The sequence below is a fragment of the Orycteropus afer genome, unplaced genomic scaffold (assembly GCF_000298275.1).
Source record: "Orycteropus afer afer isolate SDZICR_OR568_19922 unplaced genomic scaffold, OryAfe1.0 scaffold00087, whole genome shotgun sequence".
NCBI lineage: Eukaryota > Metazoa > Chordata > Mammalia > Tubulidentata > Orycteropodidae > Orycteropus > Orycteropus afer.
Window position 1 is genome coordinate 2,875,997 of NW_006921674.1, and position 14,339 is coordinate 2,890,335.

Consider the following 14,339-nt stretch of genomic DNA (forward strand, 5'->3'; position numbering starts at 1 on the left):
GGAGTAGAACTGCCCCATGGAGTTTTCAAGGCTGTAAATCTTTAGGAACACATGCTGCATCGTCCTTCTCTTGCAGAGTGGCTGGTGGGTCCAAACCTCTGACCTTTTGGCTAACCAGCAAGAGCTTTAATCAATGCATTACCAGGACCCTTTCACCAAATACATATCAATCAATACTTATCCTTTGGAAACAGAAAAAGTCCTGGGGCTGACTTTAGAATTGTGATATCATAAGTACTCTGGTTAGTTTGCTTCCTTTGGAACCAAGATACCTTTGATACAAGAAGAGTTTTGTTGTCATAAGGTAGCATGGTTTAGGTTTTCCTCTTTCAAATTAGGTATGCTTCTCAAAGGTTAATTTCTCTCATGTAACCAAGAAATTTTCCTGTTCATCAAGACTATACTCTGTTATCTATGTCATTTCATCTCAGGGATTACTTCTCAACTTCAAGGAATTGGCTTATCCTGCTGTTGTTGTTGTTAGGTGTCACTGAGTGGGCTCTGACTCACAGTGTCCCTATGCCCTGTGCCAACCCCAAAATCATTGCTGTTTGAGCCCACTGTTGTAGCCACTGTGTAAATCCATCTCATTGAGGGTCTTCCTCTTTCTTGCTGACTCTACTTTACCAAGCATGATATCCTTTCCCAGGGACTGCTCCCTCCTGAGAACATGTCCAAAATACATGAGACAAATTCTTGCCACCCTCATTTCTAAAGAGCATTCTGACCATATTTCTTCCAAGACAATTTTGTTCATTCTTCTGGCAGTCCATGGTGTATATTCAATATTATTTGTCAATATTACAATTCAAAGTCATCAGTTCTTCAGTCTTCCTTATTTACTGTTCAGATTTTGTGTGCATATGAGGTGACTGAAAATACCATGGCTTGGGTCAGGTGCACCTTAGTCTTCAAAGTGACATCTTTACTCCTTAACACTTTAAAGAGGTCCTTTGCAGTAGATTTGTCCAATGCAATATATTGTTGGATTTCCTGACTGCTGCTTCTTTGGCACTGATTGTGGATTCAAGTAAAATTAAATCCTAGACAACTTCAATTTTTTCCATTAATCATAATGTTGCTTATTGGTCCAGTTGTGAGGATTTGTTTGCTTTATGTTGAGATGTAACACATTCTGAAGGCTTTAGTCTTCAATCTTCATCAGTAAGTGCTTCAAGTCCTCTTCACTGTCAGCAAGCAAGGTTTTGTCACCTGCATACTGCAGGTTGTTGAAGACGCTCAACATCATCAGTCAGAACAAAGCCTTTGGCCAACTGCAGAACAGATTATCAACTGCATACATGCAAGCTGAAGTTGAAGCTGAATAAAATAAAAACAAGTTCACAAGAACCAAAGTATAACCTTGAGTATATGCCATCTGAACTCAGGGACCACCTCAAGAATAGATTTGATGCATTGAACACTAATGACTGAAGATGACATCAAAGACAGCATACATGAATAGAGTAAAAGGTCATTAAAAAGGAAAGAAAACAGACAAAAATGGATGCCAGAAGACACCTTGAAACTTGCTTTTGAACACAGAGTAGCTAAAGTGATGGAAGAAATGAAGTTAAAGAGCTAAACAGAAGATTTCAAAGAGTAGCTTGAGAAGACAAAGTATTATAATGGCTTATCCTATTTTGACTAAATCCTTATCCCAATTATTCATCTTCATAATGATTTCTCTTGTATTCTTCCTCAAAGGTCACAAAAAAATAAACAATTTTGGTGTTACATATTATATATTTAAAATATCAATACATTTTAAAAAATTACAGAACCCTAACCTTGCTCAGGATTGCATTCTTCTAACTAGCAAATAAGCCCTTCTACACTTCTACTCACATGTGCTCCTGAGACATAGTTCTATTGTTGCAGCACTGACAATGCCAAAGGACATAGGATGTCCATGGAATTAGTGACCCAAATACTCTGAATGTAAAGTTCTGTGTTTTGTGTAGTGATTTATACCTAATAAGATCTTCTGATATTTTATCATTTCCCCTAACAAGTAATTCAGTCCTATTATTCTTAAAGCAGAAGTAATATATGGAGTGTGAGATAAACAGAGAGAGAGACTTTCCTTCTCTCAAACTATTTCATGTCTTGGTCTTTGTCAAAACAAGATAGAGCAACTATCAAGTAATGAGTGATGGCTGAGTTTTATGGAATTATAAATCCTTTGCACTTACTCATTTCTTACATATTTTGAACTTGTGCCCAACACGCTGTCTTTAAGTACAGCCCCAATTCAGGGTGCCATCAGTTCAAACCTCCAAGCACAAGTTCAGGAACTTCCTCACCATCCTACCACTAGTTGTCCAAGGCCCCGCTCTCCTTTCCTTGGGATTATGGATGTTTAGTAAATATGAAGAAGAGAACGTCCATGCACCAAGGCCCCACTCTCCTTTCCTTGGGATTATGGATATTTAGTAAATATGAAGAGTAAACATGAAGGAGAATGTCCATGCACAAATATTAGCTGGGGATTGAGCAATGCCTTCTGGCAAATAGGAGTCATTCTTGGGTGGTCAATGATGGGATGATAAATGCTGACAAAGCGGAGGGTAAGAGGGTTGTATCCAGCTCTTTCTGTGGTTATGGTGACCATAACTCCTAGTTTGTGCAGCACAATCTCATTTTATACTTATTGTCCTCATGTAATTATTGCCCCTTTCACTTTCCAAAGTGTCTTAATTTAGGATATAAATTATACAGTCACACTGTGTAAGAACTTTGCCAAATCCACCTACTTGGAGATTTCCAGCAGTGGGCCTCTCCTTTCTTACACAACCACCAGGATTCCAGTTCTCCTGTCCACCCTGTTCACCTCCCTCCTTCCTCTCTTCCTCTGACCCTGCTAACCTCAAATATTTTTATCTCGGAATTCTTTCCTTCTTTGCTCTTACATCCCTCAGAAAACATCCTTCAATCAAATTCTTCCAAAAACATCAATACCCCTGCTCCTTTCTTTTCTTCTTTAACAATAAACTTCAGACTCAGGCAATGCTGATATCCCATCAGCACAAATCAGTCAGCATATGCTCTGTTTGGATAGTCCTACTGCCATCCTGGACATTAAGTATTTCTTAAAACCATATCTAATTCAGACCCCATCAACAAGAATTTAGTTCTTTTCTTCAAGCAGAGGGAGGGTCTACCCTTCTCTTTTTTTAAAAAGACTTTATTTTTTAGAGCAGTTTTAGGTTTACAGAGAAATTGTGCAGAAAAACAGAATTCGCATATATCCCACTCCTCTCTGAACACTGTTTTTCCTATTGCTAACATTTTGCCTTCCTGTGATACATTTGTGGGTGGTCTGGTGGCATAGTGGTTAAGCATTCAGCTGCTAGCCAAAAGGTCCATGGTTCAAACCCACCAGCCTCTCCATAGGAGACACAGGAGGCAGTCTGCTTCCTAAAGATTTACAGTCTTGGAAACCCTATGAGGCAGTTCTCCTCTGTCTTATAGGGTCATAATGAGTCAGAATCAACTCAATGGCAATGGGTTTTTTGGTACATTTATTACAAATGATGAACTAATATTGATAATTATTAACTAAAGATCATGATTTATATTAAGGTTCACTCTGTGTGAGTCCTATGGATTCTGACAAATGCATAATCATGTGTCCATCATTATAGTATCATATAAAATACTTTTTTTTACTGCCCAAAAAATATCCTGTGCTCCACATATTCAACGGAGCTCTGATGGTGTAGTGGTTAAAGCATTTAGCTGCTAACCAAAAGGTTGGTGGTTCGATCTCACCAGCTGCTCTGTGGAAGAAAGATGAGGCATTCTACTTTCTTAAAGATTTACAGCCTTGGAAACCCAACAGGGGTCACTATCAACTTGATGACAGGGAGCTTCAGTTTGACCTACATATTCATCCTTCTCCCCCTATTCTTGAACCCCTCATCTTTCTATTGTTTCTATAATTTTGCCTTTTCCAGAATTCCATGTAGTTGGAATCATGTAGTATGTTGCTTTGTCAGATTAGCTTCTTTCACTTAGAAGTATGCATTAAAGTTTCTTCTATTTCTTTTCATAGCGTATTTCTTTTTATCAATGATTAATATCACAGTATGCACCACAGTTTGTTAAGCCATTCACCTACTGAAGGACATCTTGGTTGCTTTCAATTCAGGCAATTATGAATAATGCTGCTCTATACATTCATGTGCAGGTTACAGGGACATACATTTTCAACTCATTTCAGTAAATACCTAGGACTGTGATTATGAGATTGAAGAGTAAACCTATTCATAAAGTTTTCAGTGGCCAATGTTTTCAGAAGTGGATGGCCCTGTCCTTCTTCCCAGTTTTCTCAGTCTGGAAGCTCAGCTGAAAACTGTCCATCATGGGTGACCCTACTGGTATTTGAAATACCATTGCCATAACCTCCAGCCTCACCACAACACATAAGCCACCACAGTATGACAAACTGAAAGATCACTGGTGGACAATCAACACCCATGGAAGCAGCAGTCAACAAATTAGATTTCATACTGCACTGGACAAATCTTCTGCAAAAGACTTTTTAAAGTGTTAAAGAGCAAAGATGTCATTTTAAAGACTATAGTATGCCTAACCCAAGCCAGGGTATTTTCAGTCTTCTCACATGCATGTGAAAGCTGGACAATGAATAAGGAAGAATGAAGAAGAGTTGATGCCTTTGAATTATGGTGCTGGTGAAGAATACCGAAAAGACCGAGGACTGCCAGAACAAAGAAATCTGTCCTACAGGAGTGCAGCTGGAATGCCCATTAGACATGAGAATGGCCAGACTTTCTCTCACCTACTTTGGTCATGTTGTCGGAAGGGACCAGTCCCTGGGGAAGGATATCAAGCTTGGTAAACAGTCACCAAAAAATGGAAAGATCCTTAAGGAGCGATCGATAGTGGCTGCAATGATGGGCTCAAGCATATCAAGTGTTGTGGGAATGGCACAGGACCTGGAAGTGTTTCATTCTGTTTACATGGGGTCACTGTGAGTCAAAGCTGACTTGATGGCACCTAACAATATGAAAGCATAGGTTTACTTTTACAAGAAACCACCAGGCTGTCTTCCCAAGTGACTGCACCATTTTGCATTCCTATCATGTGTTACTCCACATGCTCTACAATATTAGATATTGTCAGAGGTTTGGATTTCAGCTATTCTAATAGGTTTATTGTTTTAATCTGTAATTTTCAAATAATACAGGATGTTGAGCATCTTTTTGTATGCCTATTTGCCATCTGTATATCTTTTTGCTACAGTGTCTGTTCAAATCTTTTGCTCATTTTGTAATTGGATCGTTAAGTTTTCTTATTGTTGAGTGTTAAGAATTCTTTATATAATTTGGATACAAGTCCTTTAGCAGAGATGTGTTTTGCAAATACTTTCTCCCAAACTGTGGCTTGTCTTTTCTTTCTGTTAACAGCATTTTTAGCAGAGCACAAGTTTTTTATTTTAATCAAGTCTAACTTACCCAATTTGTTCTTTTATGGATCATGCTTTTGGTGTTGTAGCTAAACCAAAGTTACCAAGGTCTTCTTCTATGATAATTGTCTTGAAATTGTGTAGTTTTGCATCTTACATTTATGTCTATGGTCCATTTTGAGTTATTTTTTGTGAAACATATATCTAGGTTCATTGTTTTGCATATGAATGTCCAGTTGCTTCAGCTCCATTTGTTGAAAAGACTACCCATTCTCCATTGGATTGCCTTTGCTTCTTTATCAAAGGTTGGTTGATTATATTTGTATGGGTAGATTTCTGGGCTCTCTATTCTGATCCATTTATGTAGTTGTCTATTTCTTCACTAATACCATATTTTCTCGTTCACTGTAGCTTTATAGTAAATCTTGAAGTCAGATGGTGTCAGTTTTCCAAACTCTTCCTTCAGTATTGGGTTCACTATTCTGGGTTTCTCTCTTAAACTTTAACTCAGCAACAAATTTGACTTTTATCTTTAAATTAACTTCCTTGTGCTTTAAAATCCTGAATACTCATTTTACCTTTTATTGTAGTTTAGGTGAAAGCTTACAGAACAAATTAGTTTTCCATTCAACAGTTTTTAAACATTTTATTTCACAACATTAGTTGTAATTCCCTCAATGTAACAACACTCTTTCTGCTTCTTCCCTAGGTTCCCTGTATCCATTTGCCCTTCTGAGCTTTGTTTTTGGGCAAAGGCTGACTTTTGTCCTCATATAGTTGATTATTCCGAGAAAGTAGGCTCTTCACAAATGTTATTGTTCATTTTATAGGCCAGTCCATTGTTTGGCTGCAAGTCGATGCCTGGGAGTAGGTTTCATTCCAGTTCTGAAGGGTGTCTAAGGGCCACAGTCTTGGGTGTTCCACCAGTCTCCATCAGACTAGTAAATCCGGTCTTCTTTAAGATTTTGAATTTTATTCTCCATTCTCCCACTTTTTTTTTTTTTTTTTTTCCCTGTGGTTCCAATTAGAGTGGTCATTAGTGGTAGCCGGGCACTATCTAGTCCTTCTTATATCAAAGTAATGAGCACATCATGAAAGCAAAGGAAGACACGGAGAGATGCACAAGAGTTATGGATAACAAAGATAGATACTATTACATACATAATCCTGCAATATCAGTAATAACAAACAATAATCTATGAGTAGATATACAGGCAGATATACAAGCTGAACTGGTATGGGTAGGCAAATGGGACTATACCCATGACCATATATAGATTTGGCAGAGGGTATTTCTACATGCATATTTTTACGTGCTGTAAACATATCATGTATAATGTAGAATAAACAGGGGCAGAGTTATGAAAACTTCTTATCTATAACATTGTGGGAATTAGTCTTGAGCTTGGGGGCTAAGGACCACAATCTCAGGAGACAAGCAAGTCAACTGGCATAATATACTCCACAGAGACAATGTTCTACACCCTCCTGCGATAAGTAGGGACTAGGGTCTTAAATAAGCTAGTAAGCAGACATCTAAGATGCAACCATTGGTCTGTCCTTGTCCAGAGGAAAGAAGAATGAAGAAAATCAAAGACTCAAAGAAACAACTCGTCCAACAGACTATGTGAGCCACAGCCTCAAATTCTGAATGTTATGTACCAGTCCTGTCTCCAGTGTTACAGATACTCTGGTAAAACTGTGATTTAGAGGCCAAATCAAAGTCTTAAATGATCAGTATAGCCTTTTAAGTCAGAGTATACAATCCAATTTGGTTAATTTGATCCCACATACTAAGCTTCTCTATTATTTTAAAGCCCACTTGCTCAACATTTACTAAGCCTCTGCTTTGCTGGAGCTAAAGATAATCATGATAAATACATTAAAATCTACAAAATGAATTAATGTGTGTCACTCTTATTTAAAAGGTGATGTAGGTTCAAGGAGATCAGAGGCATCATCTATTTACTGATGTACCCCCATCGCTAGAAAACTTCTAGGTATATGGTAATCACTAGATGTCGTCAATTCCAACTCATCGTGACTCCTATGTATTCGCCAGGCCTTTTCTGAGGTGCCTCTGGTGGATTCGAACTGACAACCTTTGTAAGGTTTAACCATCTGCACATAATTAATCTATGGTGAACAAATGAGGATACCAAAATATTTTAAAATTATTTTTCATCTTCATTGTAAATAAACTCTAAGTAAGTTGGAGTCAGGACTTATTCATGTACTTTTATCCATGAAGGATATAATGGCTAAGATAATCTCCTCTTTCCTCCTTTCATCATGTCTCCTCTTATCAGATTTTCAGTAATTATTTTTCTCTAGTTTGGTTATCTCATATCATTATCTATTCTTCCTATATGTTTTGTAGAATATTTTGTAACATTGCCTAATTAATAAAATGTAACTATTATTCTCCCTTCTCCTAATTGATGCATCCTTCATTTAATGAGATCATAATATTTTTTTTCATATTGAATTTGTAGTGTTTTCAAGCAACAATATGGGTTAAAGATACAATCTGCCTACATTCTTACCCCCTCAGTCTCAAGTCCCACTAGGGAAGCATCGTCAGTGTTAGGAACTACAGCAAGCAGAGCCAGCATCCTACTTACTTTATCCAGCATCTCACCTAAAATGCAGATGGCCTCAGAGGGACCACACAGGAAGTGAAAAGCCAGCTTTATGCCTCTCTTGCACACCTGATACACTGTTTACAGACCCACATTGTCTGCCTATTCTGAACAGATAAGCACCCCACAGCTTGAGTTTACTAGAGCTACCAATACACAAAAAAATATTCTCCATTATGCCCAAATGAGTATCAAATGCCTTCATGTAATTAAAATACAGTAAATGTATGAAATTATTCTGATGTACTCTATAGGCATGGTATACAGTCGGCAAGCACAGCATTGTCTATTTGAAAAGGTCCTGAAGGTGAAATATTCTGGTCAGCAATGAATCATAAAAGTAGGGTGTTTCTCTGCACTCTCACATAACCTGACATAATTCTCAATTGCTTACAATTGCTTACAGTGGCTTTTATCCACCATCTATCTATTCTTTGTAATACAAGTGCATGGGAGTCTCCCAAACTTCAAACCAGTTTCCCATGGCACAGAGCCCAAGCATCTCTAGTTTTCCAGAGCTGCACAGGTGACTCTCATATGCCCCAGGCACCTTACATTTCATCTTACTCCTCATAATCCTATAAGCAGGCAACATAGGGTAGTGGTTAGGAGCTCAAGGTTCCAAAGATAACCTACAATAATTACTTCCAAACCAAAAACCCAAACTCACTGCCATCAAGTTGATTCCTACTCAGTGATCCCGATTGGGTTTCCAAAGCTATAAATCTTTATGGATGTAGGTTACCCTGTCTTCCTTCTGCGGAGCAGCTAGTGGGTTTGAACCACATCCAGACTCCACCACGGCAGCTAACAACAAACCACATCATGCAGATCTGAAGAGAAAGATGATTAGGAAATTACAGTCCTGGTGGTTCAAGTATTGACTTTTCCCTGATAAAAAGTTTTGATGACTGATATATGTAAGTTTTAAAATGTCTTCTTCTATCATTAGAGTCCTTTCTTTTCTTAATGTAACTACTGTATTGAACCAAACATAAAATGTTGTGGTGCCACTGAATTGGCTCAGACTCATAGCAACTTTATGTACAACAGAATGGAACACTCCCCAGTCTGGCACCATCCTCACAATCCTTGCTGTGTTTGAACCCATCATTTCAGCCACTGTTGTCAATCCATGTCATTGAGGGTTTTGCACTTTTTCACTAACTCTCTACAAAACAGACATAAGCTAGACATGGTCTATTCATGTAATAGAAAACATGCTTTAGCTTCTTAATGCTGCTGTAACAGAAATACCACAGTGGGTGACTTTAACAGACAAGTTTATTTTCTCACAGTCTGAGAGGCTAGAAGCCTAGAGTCAGGGCACTAGCCCTAGAGGAAGCCTTTGTGTACACTCAGGGGGAAAATGCTCCCCTCAGCTTCTCTAGTGTTCTTCACCACATTCTTTGGCAATCTCCACGTGGCATCACTCTTTACCCATTGGAGCTTGTTTGCTTCTGAACCTAATCTGTACCTTTTATATCCCAAAGTTGATTAGCTTAAAACACTGTACACGATATGACCTCATTAACATAACAAAGAACACCCTATTCCCTAATGGGCTTACATCCACAGGTATGTTGTTGTTATTTGCCATCGAGTCGGCCCCGACTCATAGCGACCCCTCCTTGGGTTTCCGAGGCAGTATCACTACGGAAGTAGGATTGCCCAACCTTCCTTCCAAGGAGTGGCTGGTGGGTTTGAACTGCCAGCCTTCTGGTTAGCAGTCAAGTGCCTTAGGCACTATGCTACCAGAGCTCCCATCCACAGGTATAGGGTTTAGGGTTTAGGATTTCTTCCCTAAGAGACTGACAACCTGGAATTTTACTATATTCCCTAATATTCCTACAACTCACACATCCTGCATTTTTGTCATATTTCTTTTGGGCCCAGCAGAAAAAACATCCCACTAGGACTGTGAAAACAGAAATTCTGGACCTGGCTATGGCATAAACTAAGACCAATTTTAGAAAGGTCAGATATCCTCCCAGGCCTTTGTCTTTGACTACAACAAACAATTCATATTTGATTAGTCCTTGGTAGCCTCTTTATTATGTATCTTTGCAGTAACCCTTACAGCATTATATCCACCTTCAAGAGGAAATTCAATCTCAAAGAAGGTACATGATCTACTCAAGATCCCACAGGTAGTACAAGGGAGAGCTAAACTCACAGTCTTATTCAAGATTCTAGAACTGGTATACATTGTGCTTGTGTAAGTTTGCTGAATGGATAAATCAGCAAGTTCCCAGGTCCCTGCCAATGAGCGTATCTAAGCTTCTACTTTGCCCTTTTTCCCCAACTAGCATTAAAATTGGAAAATATGTGTATTTCATCATCAAATCTCACCACGGCTCTTCTTTGACTGAACTGTTCTTTAAAATTCTCGTATTTCTACATTAAATCTAGAGAAAAATTAATATTTTAGACAGTTCCCATTATCTCTCTAAAACTTCTGAGATTTACCTTTTTGTGAAAGCCAAAACCAAAAAACCAAACCTGCTGCTGGAGTTGATTCCAACTCACAATGATTCTGTAAGACAGAGAACTGCCCCATAGTTTCCAAGGCTGTAACTTCTACGGAACAGAATGCCACATCTTTCTACCAGAAAGATGGAACCGCCAACCTTATAGTTAGTAGCTGAGCACTTCAAAACTGTACCACCAGGGCTCCTCTTGTCCCAGTAGAGGCTGTTAAAAGTTTATACTCCATTGCCGTCGATTTCAACTTATGGCGACCCCATGAAATGTCAGAGGAGAACTAGCTAACAGGGCTTCCACCAGCTGTAATCTTCCAGAAGTAGATCGCTAGACTTTTCTCATATGGCGCTGCTGGGTGGGTTCAAACTGCCTACCTTTCGGCTAGTAGCCAAGCACCAACTTTGTGCACCACCCAAAGACCAGAATTTTTTTTTTTCAGTAGTTTTAGTTATTCCATACTTAAAGCCAATCTAAAACAAAAGAACCCCCAGTATTTTTTTATCCATCCCTGAATTAATGATAAAAATGCATTTTCTATTAATTTTCATCCAGTCTGCTTTTATTTGGGAAATACTATTATTCTACCTTACTACCAACTCTACCTGCCTCTAGCAAGAAAGGTCTCAACAGTCAGGACAGTTCTTATTTTCACTAACCACCTAAACTGAAAAGTGAAACTCTGAATGTTATGAGGGCTTCAGGACATTCTCCGAGAGACCACGTGACTAATTTAAAAGCTGATACACATACCTAAAATAACACATTCTTTTATTATATTGAATTTATAGATGGTTTGCAGATGATTAGTCATTCTGACCTATACACACAATCATATGCCTAAACCAAATTAAAGTTAAAAAATAAAAAGACTCTCATTCTCTCAGCAATCTTAAGAAGCAGAGCTCAATAAATAGTGTATTCTCATAAGGAGAGGGTTTTAAACATTCATCCATTTAAAATGTGGAACCGAATAGGACAAGAAGATGGAGAGGACACAGAGGAAAAGCAATTTTATCATTTTCTTCATTTTGGTTGTATTGCTTTCTTGTCTCCAGAAGGAAAGATTTTGACTTCAAAAGTAACAAAGTATCTGAGAAGGGAATTTACATCTTTCAGCTCTAGATGGTATTCTTGCGCTATTTTCTCAGCCGTCCATGTATCTGGGTAAAGTTTATGATTATTGAGAAGTGTCAATGCCTCTACAATTGAAATTTTGCCTTTGGGAATGTTTGTAATATTCACCATGTCAACGTGATGATGGCCTTTTGGCAATCTGAACTCCTTTGGCTCTTGACGTGTTCCACCATCTTTAGCCTATCAAAAAAAAAAAAAAAAAGATGAGAGAAAAGGTTCATACTCTATCTCCATTATTGCTCTTCAAATTAATACCACACATGCCTCCATGAGCTGTATTTTCTCATGATGATACGTCATATTTTGATGATACTTTTGCCATACCACCATTTCATTAATACAACTCTAAATCATCACTAACAAATTTAGCTCATTCTAGACTATAAATATATACCATTCACTCACAAGTTTTCAATGTGTATTAATAAGATAAAAAAAGAAAATAATTGATAAGATTAGATAAAAAAAAAATTGTACCTGCTTTAGAAAGGCAAAATTCTGATCCTGCCCTAACAGTTTTACTTCATAACCTTATTCTGTTTCCTAGTTTTGTATTTCGCATTCATTGTGTCCTAAGCATCTTGAATTTAATATATTGCTATAGATATTGATCTTCAGAAAAAATAAACTGTGTCCCCAAAACCCACACAATAAGTAAACAAAACCTGTGCACACCCATCCTAGCCTACTCCCTGCCATCTGTGCTGTATTCCACTCCCATTACCTAGCTATGCCAACCATTCCCTTTTCCTCTTCAGCTGCACCCTGCCTAGTGCTTTCTGCTCAAAACACAGATACTGTAGTCACTACCATTTAAAAATACCTGCAAAACCCAAAACCACTCTTATGATCGGTTTTCTTTTCAGTCAAGTTTTAAAAGATAATGACAACTGCCATCTCTTGACCTCCTAGTTATTAAATCCAGACGACACTTTTCAGGCCTTATTTGAACTCACTACACCATCTAGGAGCTCTGGTAGCATAGTGGCTAAGACACTTGCCTGCTAACCAGAAGGCTGGCGGTTCAAACCCACCAGCCACTCCTCGGAAGGAAGGTTGGGCAATCCTACTTCCGTAGTGATACTGCCTCGGAAACCCAAGGAGGGGTCGCTATGAGTCGGGGCCGACTTGACGGCACATAACAACAACAACAACAACACCATCTAATACTAACACTGTTGACCATTCCAATATACCTGTGACGATCTTGCCTCTTGAATATCATGCCAGTTCCCTTCTGATTCTCCATCTATCCCTCCGGTGGTTTCTTCTTGGTTTTCTTTGTGGACCCCTTTCCCTTCTGCTGCTTTTTAAATGATGTGCTACCCCAAGTTCAGGCCCCTCACACTTCCCTAACTTTCATCACAATCATTATGTTCATCACTAAGATCTTGATCCCAGAGCTATACCTTTCTCCTCACTTCCAGACCCAAATTATCAAATGCCTGAAGGGCATCTCCATTTGCATGAACTACAAGCACCTAAAATTCAATGTCTAAAACTTAATGTCTACCATGCACCTCATATGCATACAGAAGCTGGAAAATGAATAAGGAAGACAGAACTGATGACTTTGAATCATGGTGTTGGCAAAAGAATACTAAAAATATCATAGATTGCCAGAAGAATGAATAAATGTGTCTTGTAAGAAGTATAGCCAGAATGATCCTTAGACGTGAGGATGGCAAAACTTCATGTCCCACATACTCTGGACATTTTATCAGGAGGAACCAGTCCCTGGAGAAGGATATCATGCTTGGTAAAGAAGGTCAGCAAAAAGAATCCTCAATGGACCAACACAGTGGCTACAACGATGGACTCAAATATAGCAATGTTTGTGAGGATGGTGCAGGACTGGGCAGTGTTTCATTCTGTTGTACACAGGGTTGCTGTGCACTGGAACTGAACCTACAGCACCTACCACCACCACCACCACCACTAAATGCATCGCTTTCTCCTGAAAATCCAGTTTTATTCCAACATTCCCAATCTCAATGACTGATACCACCAGGCCCTTATCCTTTGTCAAAAACTAGGGATTGTATCTGACACAACCCTGTTCCTCATCCATCTAATCAATGACCAAATCCTGTTGATACTACCTACGTCTCTCTCAGGAGCTCTGGTAAGCATAGTGCCTAAGGCACTTGACTGCTAACCAGAAGGCTGGCGGTTCAAATCCACCAGCCACTCCTCAGAAGGAAGATGGGGCAAACTACTTCCATAGCAATACTGCCTCGAAAACCCAAGGAGGGGTCACTATGAGTTGGGTCCAACTCGATGGCACATAACAACAATATCTTTCTCAAATCTACTGACTTTTCCGTCAGTAACTCACTACTCAAACAAGTATCTCTTATAGGAACTACTGAAAAAATCTAACTGGTCTCCTTTAACTGGATAAAATCCACTTTGCTCCCATACAGCCGATTTTCCCCATTAGGAAGCAAACCTGATGCCATTTTTAGCGTTAAACTCTTCAATGACTCCCCATTGTCCTCAGGATAAAATCCCAATTGTTTAGCAGGACAAATAAAGACCTTCAAGATCTTATCCCTATTATCCTCTCCCACTTTACTACAATCATGTTGTTGTTGTTGTTATGTGCCATGGAGTCCACCCAACTCACAGCGACCCCTCCTTGGGTT

The 14,339-nt window shown here is 38.8% G+C and overlaps 1 protein-coding gene across 1 annotated transcript in view; it reads right to left on the minus strand.

The window, feature by feature from the left end:
• Positions 1–11,580: 11,580 nt before the first annotated feature.
• NDUFAF4 (NADH:ubiquinone oxidoreductase complex assembly factor 4) overlaps positions 11,581–14,339 on the minus strand; it is a 9,403-nt gene continuing 6,644 nt past the window's right edge. Inside the window, exon 3 of the mRNA XM_007942271.1 lies at positions 11,581–11,871. Within this exon, the coding sequence (XP_007940462.1) occupies positions 11,581–11,871 (291 nt within the window). The remainder of the gene's footprint in view (positions 11,872–14,339) is intronic.